General features: G+C 37.9%; 1 protein-coding gene across 7 annotated transcripts in view; it reads right to left on the bottom strand.

The window, feature by feature from the left end:
* Window positions 1-21,644, bottom strand: part of CNTN6 (contactin 6) — a 319,927-nt gene that overhangs the window by 164,458 nt on the left and 133,825 nt on the right. For all 7 annotated transcript variants that reach the window (XR_010155484.1, XM_054680362.2, XM_063806584.1 and 4 more), the window contains one exon: window positions 19,797-19,972. Coding sequence is in view for 5 of the 7 variants with exons in the window: in XM_054680362.2 (XP_054536337.1) it covers window positions 19,797-19,972 (176 nt within the window). In the remaining 2 variants the exon portion in view is untranslated. The remainder of the gene's footprint in view (window positions 1-19,796; window positions 19,973-21,644) is intronic.

The following is a 21,644-nucleotide window of genomic DNA, read 5'->3' as shown; positions in this document are numbered from 1 at the left end:
GTTCACAGGAGAAGCTTCCCTCAGGCTTTTTACACTCAGAGTGATTATACTCACAAAAACAGTTGTTATATTTTTATCCAATGAAAGATATGTACCGCTCTTTGCCTTGGTCACTAATTCTAAAGCTTTTTAAAGCTCAATTTTCATAATGGATTGGATCTCATGGCATGAATTTTTATTCTCCTCTGGTTCTCTTTGGATTTTATTCTCCTTTGGTTTCACTTACAATTCAAGCCTCTTTTTTTTTTTTAAAACCATATAGTCTATTTTAATAGCTATCAGATATTAAGACTTACTGTAAGACTGCAGTAATTACTAGAATATGGCATTTACAAATACAACAAAGGAAGAGAGAAAAAAGAGGTCAATAGCAGGCTCAAGCAGGCATGCAGATTTAATTCCCTTTAGGAATGGCACTGTAGAACAGCAAAGAAAGGACTGCATCTTTCATATATGTTCTGGCTCAATTGGATCCCTATAGAAAAAAATTGTATATTGAACCAATTTTACACCATGAAAATAAATGAATAAATAAATAAAATGCAGGTGCATTATAATTTAAATACGAAGGACAAAATACACTATAGAAGATAACAGGAAAATATGATCTCAAGGAAGGAAAACAGTTCTTAAACTTTTTACAAAAAACATCTCAAAAAGAAAAAGACAAATAGATTGAACTATGTTAAATTTATATTTTTCTGTTTATCAAAAGACATGATTAAGAGAGTGAAAAGGCAAGCGACACAGTAGAAGCGGTTTCCTACACAAAAAAGCAACATTGTGCTCTTCTCTAGAATCAATCACTAATGAAAACAAAGACAACCCAACTAAAATATGGAAAAATGAATTAAGTTATTCCTAGAAACCAAGGAGAGGGAGGGAGGTTTCCAAATAGCCAATAATAATTTTAAAAAGTGCCCAATTTCATTAGTGATCAGGAAACAGAAGCTAAACCAAAATGAGATACTTTTTACTATCCCCCTGCAAAAGGCTAAAATTTTTAAAAAGACTGATCATATCAAGTATTGTCAAGAATATAGAAAAAAACATTACTGGAAAGGGTACAAATTAATAAAATCACTATAGACAACAATTTGGTGTTATCTTTTAAAATTGTCATATGCATGCCCAATTTCCCGATAATTCTGATTTCTGGTATATACAACAGAGAAATATTTACACAGATCTTCCAAAAGATATGTGCAAGAATAATCATAGAAGAATGCACTTAGAAATAATACAATTTTCCAATAACAGTAAAAGTTCCACATAAACTGCATTATATTCATACAATAAAATATTATATGTGATCAGAAAAATGAACTACAGCTACCTACAACAATATAAAAGGATCTCAGAAACATAGTTGGCTAATAAGCCAGACTTGAAGCAATATATTATATATTGCATGATTTTATTCATATAAAATTAAAAAGCACTAATAATTACAAATTCACAAGTCAAGATATGGCTCATCTTTGAGGCAGAAGGAGGATGTCATAACTAGAAGGGGATATAATGGGCAGACCTTCTGGGGGTGTTGGAAATATCTATTCCTGGATCTGGCTTAATAATACTTCATTGATCTATCTGCTCATGTTTTTTTTTTACTTTTCTGTATATATTATACTTCTAGGGAAAAGAAGAGCATAAGTTAATACCTTAAAACAAGCTTGTCCAACCTACAGCCCTCAGGCTGCATGCAACCCAGGATGGCTTTGAATGTGGCCCAACAAAAATTCATACATTTTCTTAAAACGTTATGAGATTTTTTTTCAATTTTTTTTTTTAGCTCATCAGCTAAAAATTAGTGTATTTTATATGTGGCCCAAGACAATTCTTCTTCCACTGTAGCCCAGGGAAGCCAAAAGATTGGACACTCCTGCTTTAAAACATAATTAACATTTCAATGGATTTCCATCAAAACTCTTTATTATTTGTATTTGCTGTTTATTTGTTTGTTTTTGGCTTTCTTATTGTTCCAATAATGTTATTTATTTATTTATATTCCTTTTTTATTTCAATAGGTTTTTGGGAAACAGGTGGTGTTTGGTTACATGAATAAGCTTTTTAGTGGTGATTTCTGAGATTTTGGCGTACCCGTCACCTGAGCCACGTACACTGTACCCAATATGTAATCTTTTATCCCTCACCAACCCCCACCCTTTCCCCCAATCCCCAAAATCCAACGTATCATTCTTATGCTTTGGGTGCACATAGCTTAGCTCTCACATATGAATAAGAACGTATGATGTTTGATTTTCCGTTCCTGAGTTACTTCACTTACAATAATAGTCTCCAATTCCATCTAGGTTGCTGTGAATGCCATTATTTCATTCCTTTTTATGGCTGAGTAGTATTCAATGCTATATATATATAATATATATATTATATGTATATATATATATAATATATATGTTATATATATATTATATATATTATGTATATATTATATATATTATATATATTATATATATATTATATATATATTATATATTATATATATTATATATATATTATATATATAATATATATAATATATAATATATATATAATATATATATTATATATATATTATATATAATATATATATATTATATATAATATATATATAACATATATATTATATATATATATATTATATATATATTATATATATTATATATATATTATATATATATTATATATTATATATATATATAATATATATATAATATATATATATATCACATTTTCTTTACCTACTTGTTGATTGATGGGCATTTGGGTTGGTTCCATATTTTGCTATTGCAAATTGTGCTACTATAAACACGTGTGTGCAAAGATTTTTTTGTCAGGCCTCTGAGCCCAGGCCAGGCCGTCGCATCCCCTGCAACTTGCACGTATACATCCAGATGGCCTGAAGTAACTGAAGGTCCACAAAAGAAGTAAAAGCAGCCTTAACTGATGACATTCCACCATTGTGATTTGTTCCTGCCCCACCCTAACTGATCAATGTACTTTGTAATCTCCCCCACCCTTAAGAAGGTACTTTGTAGTCTCCCCCACCCTTAAGAAGGTTCTTTGTAATTCTCCCCACCCTTGAGAATGTACTTTGTGAGATCCACCCTTGCCCACCAGAGAACAATCCCCTTTGACTGTAATTTTCCATTACCTTCCCAAATCCTATAAAACGGCCCCACCCCTATCTCCCTTCGCTGACTCTCTTTTCAGACTCAGCCCACCTGCACCCAGGTGAAATAAACAGCCATGTTGCTCACACAAAGCCTGTTTGGTGGTCTCTTCACATGGACGCGCATGAAATTTGGTGCCGTGACTCGGATCGGGGGACATCCCTTGGGAGATCAATCCCCCGTCCTCCTGCTCTTTGCTCCTACCTCTCTACCTCTTCTCCGCTTTCCTGGGGCAGGGGCAAGTACCCCTCAACTCCTTCTCCTTCACCCTCAGCGGCAAGTCCCACTTTTCTAGGAGGCAAGAACCCCCAAACCCCTTCCCTCCGTGTCTCTATGCTCTCTTTTCTCTGGGTTTGCTTCCTTCACTATGGGCAACCTTCCACCCTCCATTCCTCCTTCTTCTCCCTTAGCCTGTGTGCTCAGGAACTTAAAACCTCTTCAACACACACCTGACCTAAAACCTAAACACCTTATTTTCTTCTGCAACACCGCTTGGCCCCAATACAAACTTGACAATGGCTCTAAATGGCCAGAAAACGGCACGTTCGATTTCTCCATCCTGCAAGACCTAAATAATTTTTGTCGAAAAATGGGCAAATGGTCTGAGGTGCCTTACGTCCAGGCATTTTTCACACTTTGTTCCCTCCCTAGCCTCTGTTCCCAGTGCGATTCCTCCCAGATCCTCCTTCTTTCCCTCCCACCTGTCCCCTCGGTCCCAACCCCAAGCATCACTGAGTCTTCCCAGTCTTCCTTTTCTACAGACCCATCTGACCTTTCCCGTCCTCCCCAGGCTGCTCATCGCCAGACCCAGCTAAGTCCCAATACTTCCTCAGCCTCCCCTCCTCACACCCGGTCTGGCTTACAGTTTCGTTCTGTGACTAGCCCTCCCCCACCTGCCCAGCAATTTACTCTTTAAAAGGTGGCTGGAGCAAAAGGCATAGTCAAGGTTAATGCCCCTTTTTCTTTATCCCAAATCAGATAGCGTTTAGGCTCTTTTTCATCAAATATAAAAACCCAGCCCAGTTCATGACTTGTTTGGCAGCAACCCTGAGACGCTTTACAGCCCTAGACCCTAAAATGTCAAAAGGCCGTCTTATTCTCAAAATACATTTTATTACCCAATCTGCTCCCGACATTAAATAAAACTCCAAAAATTAAATTCCGGCCCTCAAACCCCACAACAGGATTTAATTAACCTCACCTTCAAGGTGTACAATAATAGAAAAAAGTTGCAATTCCTTGCCTCCACTGTGAGACAAACCTCAGCCATGTCTCCAGCACACAAGAACTTCCAAATGCCTGAACCGCAGCGGCCAGTTATTTCTCCAGAACCTCCTCCCCCAGGAGCTTGCTACACGTGCCAGAAATCTGGCCACCAAGCCAAGGAATGCCCACAGCCCAGGATTCCTCCTAAGCCGCATCCCATCTGTGTGGACCCCACTGAAAATCGGACTGTTCAACTCACCTGGCAGCCACTCCCAGAGCCCCTGAAACTCTGGCCCAGGGCTCTCTGACTGACTCCTTCCCAGATCTTCTCGGCTTAGCAGCTGAAGACTGACACTGCCTGATTGCCTCGGAAGCCCCCTAGACCATCACGGATGCCGAGCTTTGGGTAACTCTCACAGTGGAAGGTAAGTCCGTCCCCTTCTTAATCAATATGGAGGCTACCCACTCCACGTTACCTTCTTTTCAAGGCCTGTTTCCCTTGCCTCCATAACTGTTGTGGGTATTGACGGCCAAGCTTCAAAACCCCTAAAAACTCCCCCACTCTGGTACCAACTTGGACAACACTCTTTTATGCACTCTTTTTTAGTTATCCCCACCTGCCCAGTTCCCTTATTAGGCCGAGATATTTTAACCAAATTATCTGCTTCCCTGACTATTCCTGGATTACAGCTGTGTCTCATTGCCGCGCTTCTCCCCAACCCAAAGCCTCCTTCGCGTCTTCCTCTCGTATTCCCCCACCTTAACCCACAAGTATGGGACATCTCTACTCCTTCCCTGGCAACTGATCACATGCCCATTACCATCCCGTTAAAACCTAATCACCCTTACCCCGCTCAACGCTCATATCCTATCCCACAGCATGCTTTCAAAGGATTAAAGCCTGTTATCACTCGCCTGCTACAGCATGGGCTTCTAAAACCTATAAACTCTCCTTACAATTCCCCCATTTTACCTGTCCAAAAACTGGATAAGTCTTACAGATTAGTTCAGGATCTGCGTCTTATCAACCAACTTGTTTTGCCTATCCACCCTGTGGTGCCCAACCCGTACACTCTTCTGTCCTCAATACCTTCCTCCACAACTCACTATTCTGTTCTCCATCTTAAAGATGCTTTTTTCACTATTCCCCTGCACCCCTCGTCCCAGCCTCTCTTTGCTTTCACTTAGACTGACCCTGACACCCATTAGGCTCAGCAAATTACCAAGGCTGTACTGCTGCAAAGCTTCACAGACAGCCCCCATTACTTCAATCAAGCCCAAATTTCTTCCTCATCTGTTACCTATCTCGGCATAATTCTCATAAAAACACACGTGCTTTCCCTGCCAATCGTGTCCGACTGATCTCTCAAACCCCAGCACCTTCTACAAAACAACTCCTTTCCTTCCTAGGCATGGTTAGCGTGGTCGGAATTCTTACACAAGAGCCAGGACCACACCCTGTAGATTTTCTGTCCAAACAACTTGACATTACTGTTTTAGCCTCGCCCTCATGTCTGCGTGCAGTGGCTGCCGCTGCTTTAATACTTTTAGAGGCCCTCAAAATCACAAACGTTATCAGTCCTCCAGGCCCAAGTTGACTCTTCAGCTGCAGTTGTCCTCCAAAACCGCTGAGGCCTTGACTTACTTACTGCTGAAAAAGGAGGACTCTGCATATTCTTAAATGAGGAGTGTTGTTTTTACCTAAATCAATCTGGCCTGCTGTATGACAACATAAAAAAACTCAAGGATAGAGCCCAAAAACTTGCCAACCAAGCAAGTAATTATGCTGAACCCCCTTGGGCACTCTCTAATTGGATGTCCTGGGTCCCCCCAATTCTTAGTCCTTTAATACCCATTTTTCTCCTCCTTTTAATTCGGACCTTGTATCTTCCCTTTAGCTTCTCAATTCATCCAAAACCGTATCCAGGCCATCACCAATCATTCTCTACGACAAATGTTTCTTCTTACATCCCCACAATATCACCCCTCACCACAAGACCTCCCTTCAGCTTAATCTCTCCCACTCTAGGTTCCCACGCCGCCCCTAATCCCGCTTGAAGCAGCCCTGAGAAACATCGCCCATTCTCTCTCCATACCACCCCCCAAAAATTTTCGCCGCTCCAACACTTCAACACTATTTTGTTTTATTTGTCTTATTAATATAAGAAGGCAGGAATGTCAGGCCTCTGAGCCCAGGCCAGGCCATCGCATCCCCTGTGACTTGCACGTATACATCCAGATGGCCTGAAGTAACTGAAGATCCACAAAAGAAGTAAAAACAGCCTGAACTGATGACATTCCACCATTGTGATTTGTTCCTGCCCCATCCTAACTGATCTATGTACTTTGTAATCTCCCCCACCCTTAAGAAGGTACTTTGTAGTCTCCCCCACCCTTAAGAAGGTTCTTTGTAATTCTCCCCACCCTTGAGAATGTACTTTGTGAGATCCACCCCTGCCCACCAGAGAACAATCCCCTTTGACTGTAATTTTCCTTTACCTTCCCAAATCCTATAAAACGGCCCCACCCTATCTCCCTTCGCTGACTCTCTTTTCAGACTCAGCCCGCCTGCACCCAGGTGAAATAAACAGCAATGTTGCTCACACAAAGCCTGTTTGGTGGTCTCTTCACACGGACACGCATGAAATTTTTTTCTTTTTTTTTTTTTTAAGTATAATAACTTCTTTTCCTCTGGGTAGACACCAAGTAGTGGGATTGCTGGATCAAACGGTAGATCTACTTTTAATCCTTTAAGGAATCTCCATCACTGTTTTCTATAGTGATTGTACTAGTTTACATTCCCACCGACAGTGTAAAACTGTTCCCTTTTCACCACATCCATGCCAATGTCTATTATTTTTTGAGTTTTTGATTATGGCAATTCTTGCAGGAGGGAGGTCGTATTGCATTGTGGTTTTGATTTACATTTTTCTGATAATTGGCAATGTTAAGCATTTTCCCATTTGTGCTTGCTTGCCATTTGTATATCTTCTTTGAGAATTGTCTATTCATGTCCTTAGCCCACTTTTTAATGGGATTGTTTGTTTTTTTCTTGCTGATTTATTTGAGTTCCTTGTAGATTCTCGATATCAGTCATTCGTTGGATAAATAGATTGTGAAGATCTTTTCCCACTCTGTAGGTTGTCTGTAAACTCTCATGATTATTTCTTTGGCTGTGCAGAAGCTTTTTAGTTTAATTAAGTCCCATCTATTTATCTTTGTTTTTGTTGTGTTTGCTTTGTGTTCTTGGTCATGAAATCTTTGCCTAAGCCAACGTCTGGAAGTGTAGTTCCAATGTTATTTTCCATTATCTTTATGGTTTCAGGTCTTATATTTAGTCTTTGATACATCTTGAGTTGATTTTTGTATAAGGTGAGAGATGAGGATCCAGTTTCATTCTTCTACACGGGGCTTTTCAATGATGCCAGCACCATTTGTTGAATACGATGTCCTTTCCACACTGCATATTTTTGTTTGCTTTGTTGAGGATCAGTTGACTGCAAGTTTTTGGCTTTATTTCTGGGTTCTCTATTCTGTTCCACTGGTCTATGTGCCTATGTTTATACCAGTACCATGTTGCTTTGGTGACTATGGCCTCAGAGAAAAAGGTGAAGTCAGGTAATGTGATGCCTCCACATTTGTTCTTTTTGCTTAGTCTTGCTTTGGCTGTGTGGGCTCTTTTTTGGTTCCATGTAAATTTTAGGATTGTTTTTGCTAGTTCTGAGAAGAATCATGGTGCCATCTTGATGGGAATTGCACTGACTTTGTAGATTGCTTTTGGCAGTGTGGTCATTTTCACAATATTGATTCTCCCCATCCATGAGCATGGGATGTGTTTCTATTTGTTTGTGTCCTCTATGATTTCTTTCAGCAGTGTTTCGTAGTTTTCCTTGTAGAGGTCTTTCACATCCTTGATTAGGTATATTCCTAAGTGTTTGTTTGTTTGTTTGTTTTTGCAGATATTGTGAAAGGGGTGGAGTTCTTGATTTGATTTTCAGCTTGGTCGCTGTTGGTAGGCAGCAGAGCTACCGATTTGTGTACTTTAATTTTGTATCTGGAAACTTTGGTGAATTCATTTACCAGTTCCAGAAGATTTTTGGATGAATCTTTAGGGTTTTTTAGGTATACAATCGTAACGTCAGCAAACAGAGACAGTTTGACTTCTTTTTTATCAATTTGGATACCCTTTATTTCTTTCTCTTTTCTGAATGCTCTGGCTAGGACTTCCAGTACTATGTTGAATAGAAGGAGTGAAAGTGGGCATCCCTATCTTGTTCCAGTTCTATATCTTACCGGTTTAATCTAGGAGAGTTGTATATTTCCAGGAATTTATCCATCTCCTCTAGGTTTTCTAGTTTATGCATGTGAAGGTGTTCATAGTAGCCTTCCATAATCTTTTGTATTTCTGTGATATCAGTTGTAATATCTCCCGTTTCATTTCTAATAGAGTTTATTTGGATCTTCTCTCTTCTTTTCTTGGTTAATCTCACTAACAGTCTATCAATTTTATTGATCTTTTCAAAGAGGCAGCTTTTTGTTTGATCATTCAGGAGCAGATTATTTAATTTCCATGTATTTGCCTGGTTTTGAGGGATCCTTTTGGAGTTGATTTCCAATTTTATTTCACTGTGGTCTGAGAGAGTACTTGATATAATTTCGATTTCTTAAATTTACTGAGACTTGTTTTGTGGCCTATCATATGGTCTATCCTGAAAAATGTTCCATGTGCTGATGAATAGAATGTGTATTCCACAGTCGTTGGATAGAATTTTCTGTAAATATCTGTTAAGTTCATTTGTTCTAGAATATAGTTTAAGTCCATTGTTTCTTTGTTGACTTTCTGTCTTGATGACTTGTCTAGTGCTGTCAGTGGAGTGTTAAAGTCCTCCACTATTATTGTGTTGCCATCTGTCTCATTTCTTAGGTATAGTAGTAATTGTTTTATAAATTTGGGAGCACCAGTGTTAGGTGCATATATATTTAGAACTGTGATATTTTCTTGTTGGACTAATCCTTTTATCATTATATAATGTCCCTCTTTGTTTGTTTAAACTGCTGTTGCTTTAAAGTATGTTTTGTCTGATATAAGAATAGCTACTCCTGCTTGCTTTTGGTGTCCATTTGCACGGAATATCTTTTTCCACCCGTTTACTGTAAGTAAATTTGAGTTCTTCTGTGTTAGTTGAGTCTCCTGAAGACAGCAGAAACTTGATTGGAGAATTCTCGTTTATTCTGCCATTCCGTATCTTTTAAGTGAAGCATTTAGGCCATTCACTTTCTATGTTAGTATTGAGATGTGAGGTACTATTCTATTCACCGTGCTATTTTGTTGCCTGAATACCTTGTGGTTTTTTTTGTTTTGTTTTCTGTTTTCTTTTTTTTTTTTTTTTACATTGTGTTATTGTTATATAGGTTCTGTGAGATGTATGCTTCAAGGAGGTTCTATTTTTGTGTATTTTGAAGATTTGTTTCAGATTTAGAGCTCTTTTTAGCTGTTCTTGTGGTGTTGGCTTGGTAGTGGCAAATTCTCCCAGCATTTATTTGTCTGGAAAAGACTGTGTCTTTCCTTCATTTGTGAAGCTTACTTTAACTGGATACAAAATTCTTGACTAATAGTTGTTTTGTTTAAGGAGGCTAAAAATAGAATCCCAACCCCTTTTAGCTTGTAGGGTTCCTGCTAAGAAATCTTCTGTTAATCTGATAGGTTTTCCTTTATAGGTTACCTGATGCTTTTGTCTCATAGCTATTAAGAGTCTTTCCTTTGTCTCAACTTTTGATAACCTAATGACTATATGCCTAGGTGATTATCTTTTTGTGATGAATTTCCCATATGTTCTTTGAGCTTCTTGTATTTGGATGTCTAGATCTCTAGCAAAGCTGAGGAAGTTTTCCTGGATTATTCTCTCAGATATATTTTCCAAATTGTTAGATTTCTCTTCTTCCTCGGGAACACGAATTATTCTTAGGTTTGGGTATTTAATGTAGTCTCAAACTTCTTGGAAGCTTTGCTCGTTTTTTAAAAATTATTATTATTATTATTATTATTGTTTGTCTTTGATGGACTGGGTTAATTTGAAAGCCTTGTGTTAGAGCTCTGAAGTTCTTTCTTCTGCTTGTTTGATTCTATTGCTTAGACTTTCCAATGCATTTTACATTACTCTGTGTCCTAGATTTCCAGAACTTGTGATTGTTTTTTATTTATACTATCTATTTCACCGAAGAATTTTCCTTTAATTTTCTGTATCATGTTTTTAATTTCTTTAAGCTGGACTTCACCTTTTTTTGGTGGCTTCTTTTTTTTTCTTTTTGAAACAGAGTCTCGCACTGTTGCCCAGGCTGGAGTGCAGTGGCGTGATCACAGCTCACTGCAAGCTCTGCCTCCCAGGTTCACGCCATTCTCCTGCCTCAGCCTCCCAAGTAGCTGGGACTACAGGTGCCCACCACCACGCCTGGCTAATTTTATGTATTTTTTAGTAGAGACAGGCTTTCACCATGATAGCCAGGATGGTCTTGATCTCCTGACCTCGTGATCCACCCGCCTCAGTCTCCCAAAGTGCTGGGATTACAGGCGTGAGCCACCGCGCCTGGTCTCTGGTGCCTTCTTGATTAGCTTAATAATTAACCTTCTGAATTATTTTCCTGGCAATTCAGAAGTTTCATCTTGGCTTGGATCCATTGCAGGTGAGCTGGCATAATCTTTTGGGGGAGTTGAAGAACCTTATTTTGTCATATTATCATAATTGTCTCTCTGGTTTCTTCTCATTTGGGTACATTATGTCAGAGGGAAGATCTGGGATTCAAGGGCTGCTGTTCAGTCTTTTGTCCCATGGGGTGCTCCCTTGTTTTGGTGTTCTCCCCCTTCCCCTAGGAATGGGGCTTCCTGAGAACTGAACTGTAGTGATTGCTTTGCTCTTCTGGATCTAGCACCCAGTGGAGCTACCAGGCTCTGATTGGTACTGGGGAGTGTCTGCAGAGTCCTGTAATGTGATCCATCTTTAGGTCTTGCAGCTGTGGATACCACCACCTGCTCTGGTGGCGATAGTAGGGGAGTGAAGTGAACTCTGTGAGGGTCCTTGGTTGTGTTTTTGTTTAGCGCTGGTTTTGTGTTGGTTGGCCTCCAGTCAGGAGATGGCGCTTCGGGAGTGCATCAGCTGTGGTCCTATACGGAGGATGCAAGCTTGCTCTAGGGACATTTTGTTAAGTATTCAGGTTTCTCAGGTGGTGGGCAGGGCGATAGAGCTTTCAAGACATTATGATTTTGTCTTTGGCTACAAGGATACATAGAGAAAGACCACCAGCTTGGGATAGGGATAAGGTGTGTCTGAGCTCAGCCTCTCCTTGGGTGGGGCTTGCTGCAGCTGCTGTGAGGGATGGGGGTACAGTTCCCAGTCCGATGGAGTTATATTCCCAGGGGGATTATGGCTGCCTCTGCTGAGTCATACAGTTCACCAGGGAAGTGAGGGAAAACGCAGTCACAGGCCTCACCCCACCCCCACACAGCGTGAGTCCTAAAGGCCAGTCTCACTCCCATCATGCCCCACCCGCCCCCAGCGGCACTGAGTCTATTTCCGGACAGCTAGTGACCAGGGCTGAGAACCTGCCCCCGACCACCAGCCTCCCTATTGAGAAAGCAAGCAGACTCAACAGTTTTTCTGCATCTCAGGGAGCCTGCAGCGGTGATCCAGTTCTTTCAAAGGGTTTGTGGATTCTCTCGCTTTCCTGGTGTGTTCCTGGGGTAGTTTCTGGGGCAAACTATGATGTGAGTCTCCACATGCTGCTCTGTCCCTCCCAGCAGGAGCTGCAAGCTAGTCTTGCCGCTTATCCGCCATCTTCTCTCCTGTATTTGCTATTTAAACACCTGAATCTGATTTACTTTTTAGACAATATTGGATATATATTCAGATAATTATATACACATTATTACTTATAAATGCTCTTTATATGTATTATATATTTATTTATATATAAACAATAGAAATATTTGATCCTTTAATGCAAAAAACTGTCACTGTAATTTGAACCAATTTTATAAATCTTAGAAGCAAAATCTTTATGTGCTATGTTCATAAATTCCTTGAAACAGTTTGTCAAATAACATAGGAGTAATAAACAAGCATTTCAGCTTGTGCATCTGTCTCAGTTTTGTAAATCAGAAACTCCCAGTTGTGATAGAATGGATCCCCTACTTTCTTATATTTTCCTCTCCCATCCAACTCTTAGCCTGTGCAATTTTATTCAAATGAACTAAAAAGACTAGCTCCTGCTGAATATAAGTAGAAGTAGGCAGTGGGAGAAGGCCTGAATTTTGAAAAAGTACCATTTCTGATAAGACACATAAATAGATTTCCAGCAGCGATAGTGTGGGAAAAAATGAGGTTAAAGCATTGAAAAATCTACTACCCTGTTGATTTTAAATATAAATATAACAGTGGCTTGCTATAATTTAACCATGCAACTGCTTACAGTCTATTTGTTTAAGATCTGAATTATTTTTAAAAGCAAAGACAAAGTTTTCTCCTTGATATGATAACAATTGGTGGTTATGCTGTTATTTCATTAAGACAAATTGAGAATATTAAATCCATTGTAACATTGTTTATGCTATTTGCAAATGATACTGAAAAAATCAATACTAATTTACCAACTTTTTTAATTTAAGAAATTAAAGAAAAAATATTTCTTCACGGCTTTTGTTCAGTTAGTTCTTTTCTGATGTAGAAAAAAGGTTAAAAGCCATTTAGCATTTTCATTTATAATTAGGTATGCATTACCCACTTAATACGCACTTCGCAATTATCGGAGACTTTACAATTTCCAAAAGCATTTTTAAATGTTATTTTTAAAGCTTCTTCTCCTGGGTCTTAATTTCTTTTTCTGATATAAATGCACTTTATCACCATATCATCGGGAGCATGTATAACTGCTTTTACATTTCTTATATATGAACGAATTTTAAAGAAATTTGGAAACTCTTAAAATTTATTTCTGAATGTGAGGGGTTTTGTTCTTGCTTATAAGACCCTGGTCAAAAGATAGAAATAAAAATATTTATCACCTTTAAATGCACAAATATCTTAGAATCCTTCTGCAAGGAGTCAAAGACCTTTATGTTACGACTTTATCTTTTTTGTTTTTCTTTGAATATGGCATTAAATTCATGAGAATTCTGATTTACTTCCTCTGTCTACAAAATAAATATAAATTTAAAAAGTTGTTTCAAGAAGGAAATGTTAGAAATTCTGGGTCTGCTGTAGGTTAGTTGACCTTGGGCAAGTAACATAGTTGTCTTGCCTTTTAATGTTTTCACCTGTAAAACATGGTTAAGAATAGCTTACAGGTATAGAATAAAGATGAATGGCATGGCAGGTGTAAAACCCTTTGCATTCCTCTGGAAAAAATTATGATAATTGTAAATGCCTACATGTTTATAGCCCTTTAAAATGCATTCTTACTGCATTTTAACCTTGAACCATTTAAAATCAATCCTATGATGTGGTGCAAGAATTCGTTCACTCCATTGTATATGATAAAAACTGAGGTTTGAGATGCCCCCTAAGTATATGTGCTATGGTTTTGATAATATTAATAATATCATTAATATGTCAGACTAACATATTTAAGGAAATAGTATGTGGTATTTCAAACTACATTTTTTTTTTTTTTTTTTTTTTTTTGAGATGGAGTCTCGTTCTGTTGCCCAGACTGGAGTGTACTGGCACGATCTCAGCTCACTGCAACCTCTGCCTCCCCGGTTCATGCGATTCTCCTGTCTCAGCCTCCCGAGTAGCTGGGATTACAGGTGCACACCACCACACCCGGCTAATTTTTTGTATTTTTTATAGAGACCTGGTTTCACTATGTTGGCCAGACTGGTCTCAAACTCCTGACCTTGTGATCCGCCCACCTTGGCCTCCCAAAGTGCTGGGATTACAGGCGTGAGCCACCACGCCTGGCTTCAAACTACATTTTATAAACAACTTCAACATCCTTAACATTATTCAGAATGGTTCCATTGCTCTTAGGATAAGCAGTAAAATACAAAACTTGGCCTATTACTATTTGTATGGCCAGACCCCTGCCTATCTCACCATCTTCAACTCATACCAGTCTATCAGCTGCCCTTGCCCTCTGCTTTCCACATAATATATTTGGTCCTCATAGTAACCCTATATGAAATGGGCAATACTGGCACTTAACCATAAATTAACACCGTACACAGTGTCATACTGAGTGTGGAATATTGTACTATGATGGATTTTTGCATGTTTCTTTGGCATCTCATAATATCTCTAAATTATCCTATTGTTTGCAGATTAGGCCCGGATATAAAGGACTACTTATAAGTGGCTCCAAATTAGTTTTCAGTCTCAACCTAGAAAACCAGTCATTTCTGATCCCTAGCTTTCTGCATTTCAGTTCTCAGGTCTTTTGCCCACCTCCCCACACTTTCTTCGATACTTGAAGATTGTTCACACATCTGCATTTCCTCTTACTGTTCTTCCGACCTGTACTTTCTCTACCACTTTCTCTGTCCAGAATACAAACTAACATGTCAAGGTTCAATGCAAGCCCCATTTCCTTTGAAAGGCTTCCCTTGCCTTTTCTCCAATTCAGACAAACTTCACTACTTCTCACTTTGAGCTCCACTCTGTTATAGGTCAATTTCAACTTTCTCACTTCACTTGATGTTTTGGGACAGTGCAGTAGGTGGTAGGACTCTTCACTCTGTCTGGATTTGAAAACAGACTCTCCCACATACGGTGTGTGATTTTAGGCAGGCTAGTTCATTCTTCTGTGCCTCAATCTGCTTATCTGAAAGTGAAGATCGTGATACTCTCAGAGGGTTATTGTGAGGATCAATGGAGCTAATTTACATAAAGAGTTTGGAACAATGCCTGCCACATAATACTTTGTAGGCGTTAGCACTTTCCTTTATTTTCCTTTTCTTCTTATTTTTAATTGTATTAAAGGTTTCCCCTGTCTGTTCTGTGGAGACAGGAAGTAGCTGTTTCTTATCTACCATTTAATCTTTAGGACCTAGTGTAGTACTTGATGCGTATAAATTAGGTGTTCTCCGGTTGCTTGGAGGATGAATAAATGAAGGGTCAATTAGGAGGCTCCAGCCCCGCTGCCTTTCCTTTTGCAATAATGGAGCAAACTTATTTGAAATGCTAGCTGTGATTAAACATTAAATAATGTAGGATCAAAAAGTCCCATTCATGACTACCTTTTATCATGTTTATCTTTTCATTGGTAGAGTTATATATTATAAGGGCATTTAAAAATTACATCTGAGTGATATCATGGGTTTCTTTCAAAACACCTATCTCATTTTCTCAAGGATGACATTTTAAACAGCAATGACAGATGCAATGTTCTCTCACACAAGTACAGAGTAATTCATTAACATACATACATACAAAAGGAAGAGGTCTACATTCAACCTTTACCACCAAAATCTTTGATAAATAAAAGAAATTCAAAGCAGCTACAAGTGATTTCAGAAGTCAAACTAGTTTTATCATTCAAGAATGCCAGGATGATAACAGAACCCTTTGGTGACTAGACTCCTGCTGAATTTGTTTTAGGGTAGAGTTTGGGTTGGGGAAGAAAGAGATACTTAAAATAGGATCTACCTGAGTATTTGGAAGGACAGATTATATGACAATAGCTGAAAGAGACTTTTGTAATCAAATAATTCAAAATATACTTTAGCTAAATCCAGAGAAGTCAATGACTTGTCTAAGTTACATAGTTGGTTAAAGACAGATTTGATTTAGGAGTATATTTCACAACAGGTAGTTTTTATATACAGGCCACATTTCAGGATGGTTTCATGATGAGACGATTCATAATGAAGCAGAGTGTTACAGTCTGTGTCTAAAATAAACTCAAAGTGTGCTTTTGGATTACTGAATACCAGGATAAAAGTGACAAACAAACGCCATCAATTATCTAGAGGTATGTCCCTGCAGCGTTTCTGCCATGGACAGGGTAGATTCTGAAAGGTTGTTCATAAGGCCATTCGTTCTGAAGGTCAAAGTGACATTTTACAATGGACTGCCAACGGACAGGAAGCAAGGGAGTTGATCCATTTTTATTCTGATGCATAGCTTGTTCTTATCTATGGGAGTTCATGGGAGTGGGGCTTCTGCACCTGTTTTTTTCTGTCAGTAAGTAGATCGGCAATCTCATATTAAATGTTTAATCTCTGTCTCGCTTTGGATTCCTTAGAAGCAGAGCCTGAGGCAAGGATTCAAGTGCATATGATTTATTGAGGATATCCTCTTAGGAGAAAGGCAGGGAGGGAAGAAGGAAACAGCAAGTGAAGAAGCTAATTAAGGTGTTTCAGCTGTTGTCTAGTTTCAGCCTGATCCCACGGAGAGGTTTGGGGCATGAAATGCAAAAAGGGGTATCTGTGGGTATTCATAGCTGGGGGTTGGCACATCACTTGCAAAAGCGGATGTGGACAAGGAATCACCAGCATCTACTACCAGGCTTATTTGAACCATTCTGTCCTGAAGATATGGTTTATTATTTAGACAATTACTGTGCCAGCAAGTGAAACAAAGAAAGAAGGCCCACATGAACTGTGTGGTCAGTGTTTGAGAAGGACTCAATACTGTGACATGAAGTGCATGAGTTTTAGAGTCTGAAGTCTTCTTTGTCTATACACAAGTTCCAACTTTTCTCTAACAACATACTTTAAGAAAGCCCCGATATCAGTGAGCCTCAGGCTTCTAATCTGTAAAATGGGGGCAATGATAGCAACTGCCTCCTACAGCTGTTGTCCAATTCAAGTGAAATAATATATGTCAAAGCACATGTATTATATTTGACATGAAAACAAAAGAACAAGAAACTAGCCTATAGAAAGTTTTCAAATGTAAACTAAACTAGGAGAGTTTCCATAAGAAACTCGAGTGGTTTGAAATATACAGATGTCTGTCCAAGTTGAGAGGTAATAATAGTGAAAGGAATAATTAGAGCTGTCATTTCCCTAGGGTCCATAATGGATCAGGGACTTGACGTTCATTTTCTCAGTGACTCCATGTCACTGTCCTATGTGGTGGCTACTGCTGTATCCTCATCGTATAGATTTCTTAACAGAAGCTTAACGTTGTTAAGAAAAGACCTAATTTCATACCACTAGATATTTGACAAAAAGAATTTGAACTCACACCTCTCTGTTTCCCAAAATCTCAGCATTTATCTGCTGTGGTTATCCTACCAAAGGCCTTTTCTATCAAAATTGATATTGTTAAAAATTTATGAAGGAGGTTGTGAGGAATTATAATTAAGATGAAGGTACAGTTCATGCACTTTAGGAACTTTCCATTTGGTTGGGGACTGGCATTTATACCCTTTACTCTTTCTGTTTCCACACTCTCGCACATGTCTCCCCGGATACAATGAGAAATATTTCAGACATGACACCACCACCATGTTGTGGTCCTTGCTTTTGCAAGCTCTTAGAGCCTAAGATCCTTTAACTTTGCAGAAGAAAGATTAGTTAATGGATATAGGCCATCTTACTTTCTGCATTAAAGGTAATAGAAATGCTTTTCAAGATCAACAGTCATACACCTTCTGCCCCAAAACGGAAAATTTTATGATAAGATGGGAAAGTCAATAAGGACAGAAAAATTGATTTGTCCCATTTAGCCAGATGAAAGCATATAATTTCTTCTTAATTGAGACTTTTATTCTGATATGGCATAAACAAAATAAGTTTTAACTAGAGAAACTTCTAGTTGCAAGAAATTTTTAAAGCAGAAAGAAGGTATGATATAATGATGTAGGACATTTTAAAACATATTTTTGTTAAAAAGTACAGAACAAAGGAGAAGAAATCTATGGTTATATAAAAGAGTGCATTGATTTGAGATGTAGACATTCAACTGTTTTCGAGAGTAGATAGAATCATAACTGTAGAGAAACTCGAGGGTATAGCAAATAAATATGCTGTATGGAGTTTCCTTTACCAAAGAGTCAAATTTATTATTATGGAATCTGATTCATATCATGTGTATGTTGTAGGGTCATCTCCTATCCAAGCAGGAGAAATAAACAATTACTGTGGCAGAATCGTTCAAAGTCTGGAACAATTCTTTATTTCTATAACATAAGTTTTTATGTTATTTTGTTCCCTATTATTTTTCCAGGTGATAGTCTTAGCTGAAATGAAGAAATCAAGTGTTATAAATATTTTTATCCTATGTTCCAAAGTAGCCACTGGCCCTTTCCCACCTTCTATTTAGGTTAATAAACTTCCACGTTCACTTCTTACTTCCATAGATACAAATACATTTGGATACAGTTAGCAACATATTTATGCGTGTATATCTGTATATATGTATATGTGTGTGCATGTGTGTATGTGTATGTGGTGTGTGTAAAATCAGAAGCAAGGCCATCCCCAAAATGGTCAACATAAAGAGAACTCTGTGTAGATCAAGGGATCTCTGGTGTAGAATAATCTTTGGAACACAAGACTTGCAATGAGAAACAGACCCAGTTATTAATTCATGTATCTACTGATGACTGAAGTAGTTTCACAAGGTGAGTTTTGGTCATGTATTTGTTAATAAAATTTCAGAACAATTACTTTTTCAAAGTAACAGACAGTATAGACATTTCTATGAGCCCTGCAGGTATAGCAGCTCACTTTTTGGTTCCTTGGCTAGATCCTCTGGGACATAATGGTTGGTGCAAAGGGAGAAATGCAAGCCTTCTACTTTATCCACATCAACAGATATAATTACTCTCAAGCAAGGCTTTTGCTGAATCCAATATGAAACATTTCAGTCCCTGGAAACACTATATATAAAGGATATTAGACGCAGTATGTCTATTGTTCATCTGCTAATGTCCCCAAATGTCACCAAGGTAATTACTTGGATGACATTTATGTGATGCAGCTGGACATTGTTACAGTTAATATAAAGCCTGCCTTTGGCAACCACTTTATTTCCACCTACATCAAACTACGGGTGCATAATCACTTTTCTTGGGAGAGCGCCCACCTCCCCCAGATGACATCTCTGCCCTCAGCTTTTTCTTCCTGTGCTCTCCACATTGCATTAATATCCAATGCAAAAGAAAAAGAAAAAGAATGCTATATCATATATCTTTATCTTAATATTTATGTCTGAAACTTTTAGAAATGTTTCTAAAAATAATTCACAAAATATAATAACATTGATCTTTTCCCTGTTTTTTTTATTCTTTTTTTAGAAGCAGGTTTCTATTATACCCAAGAATCTAGATTCACAAAATGAACATTGTCAAAAGCCCATAAAGTCATATTCATTCTCAAATACATTATTGGCAAAGCTAGATTTTTAAAATGTGTGTATCAGAAGAATATTATATTTTCAGAGACAAAGATTAAAAAATTTACCCCAAACTCACATGCAAATTGGAGCTTTGCCTTCCGACTCAGAATTGTCCCCAGAAGATTGGTGGCCAGGCACTGGTACATGCCAATATCTTGATCTGTGTGGGGGCTATTGATTGCAAGACTGCCTCCATCCAACCTGTAGTGATAACTCATAGTAAAATCAATGTCTGTGCCATTTTGCTTCCACCTTCAAGGAAAAAAAAATAAAATTATGCTTATAATATACAGAGTCAATCAATCTTTGTCTTAAAAAACATGTAGTTCTAATTCCTGCAACTATAAAAAACACCAAAAAACATGATTACATGTGGAGGTAATCCTACCAGTTTTACCAAAGGTAGCTGTCTTGGTGGGTTTGGTGAGATCAGTAACTAGATTATTTGAAAGATGTACTTTTTATAAGTTACATTCACCCAAATGTATACAAAGAGGAAACAGAACTCTCAACATGAGAAATAAAAATTAGACAGTCAGTCAATAATACAGGCCAACCTATTCCTTTAGTGACTTTTCAAATAACATATACCTTACCTGAACATCCACAACTGGTAGCACAAAATTGAATGTCAAAATGATTTAAAGATAGGAATTCAAGAAGCGTATATTGAAAACGGCAAGCATAATTTTACAATGCCAATTCAGGGCTGATAACAAAACAATAATAACCTGACTACTTCAGAACATGATTACCTCTGTTAGTATGTGACTTGGAAAATTAATCATGTTGAAAATATTTCAATGGTACTTAGAAATGCCAAACTGAAATTATACTTTAGCAAAGCAAATGCTGTTTGAGAGGTTTTTATTTTGAGAAGCAAAAATTCTCTTGGCTTAGCTATTAGTCAACAATTCTTTAGTACATGAATTAACTAGCTGAAGGGTCTTAGAGTTATATTTACTTTCAAAGATTCATAACTAGTTTTAGAAATTTTATTTGGTCATTTTTAAGACAAATGAATACCTGATTATTATCTCTAACCAGACTCACTTTTCCTACCTTGAAACTCCCAACTCCATCAAAATCCCCAAATATTTTGAAGCATGAATCGTATATATCTAATGAGATACATTCCTAGGGCACAGGCTGTTTATAGTCACATAGACCATTTTTTAAAATAAACACTTAAAACTATTGAATAACGACAAACAGTTGTACATGTAGAAAAATATCTTTTCTTACTCATTGCTAGGTTCATGGCTGAGGTCTCTAAAAGGAAAGGAAGATTAATAACAGAAAAACATATAATTTTATTTAATATAAATATTCCATGACATGAAAGCCTTCAGAAAAAAAAAATCCTAAAAAACAGGAAAACCTGTGTGTTTTTAATGCTAGTTTTGATGAAGAGTAGACAGTCCTGCAGAAGTATGGTTGTAAAAAGACGGTATGATCTAACGGTAAGAAACTGGCGGGAAGTTAGCAAGGCCTTTTGTTCCAATTCTTCTTGATTTCTCTGTGTCTTTGAGGAGGAAAAGGGTGTTTCTTTCCTCTGGATATAGAAATGATACCTCTGGAATAAAGGTTTTATGACCTGCTTCAGAGAAGAAGAGTGAGGGGAAGGTGAGAATGATCTTCCTGCTTCTGCTATTTTCTCAAATGCCAAGGTGCCATATTTTGAGGTGGTATGTCCTGAACCCCATCACAGTCGTCTAGGAAAACAAGTGAATGATCTTTTCCTATGGAATATAGCCAATTTCCAAACTGTGTTTTTTAGGGTTTATGCCAGCTTTGCTATGATTCTCCCCTTTATACCAAAATCATATTAAAAATATTTTGGTGGGAGTGGTTAATTTTTTAAAAAATGACATTTTACATAATTAATTCAAAGAGGTTGGGTGCAGAAACTCAGGCCTGTAAT

This window comes from Pan troglodytes, chromosome 2 (genome assembly GCF_028858775.2).
Source record: "Pan troglodytes isolate AG18354 chromosome 2, NHGRI_mPanTro3-v2.0_pri, whole genome shotgun sequence".
NCBI classification, from domain to species: domain Eukaryota; kingdom Metazoa; phylum Chordata; class Mammalia; order Primates; family Hominidae; genus Pan; species Pan troglodytes.
Note: the sequence above shows the minus strand (reverse complement) of the source record. Positions and strands in the feature narration are given on the sequence as shown.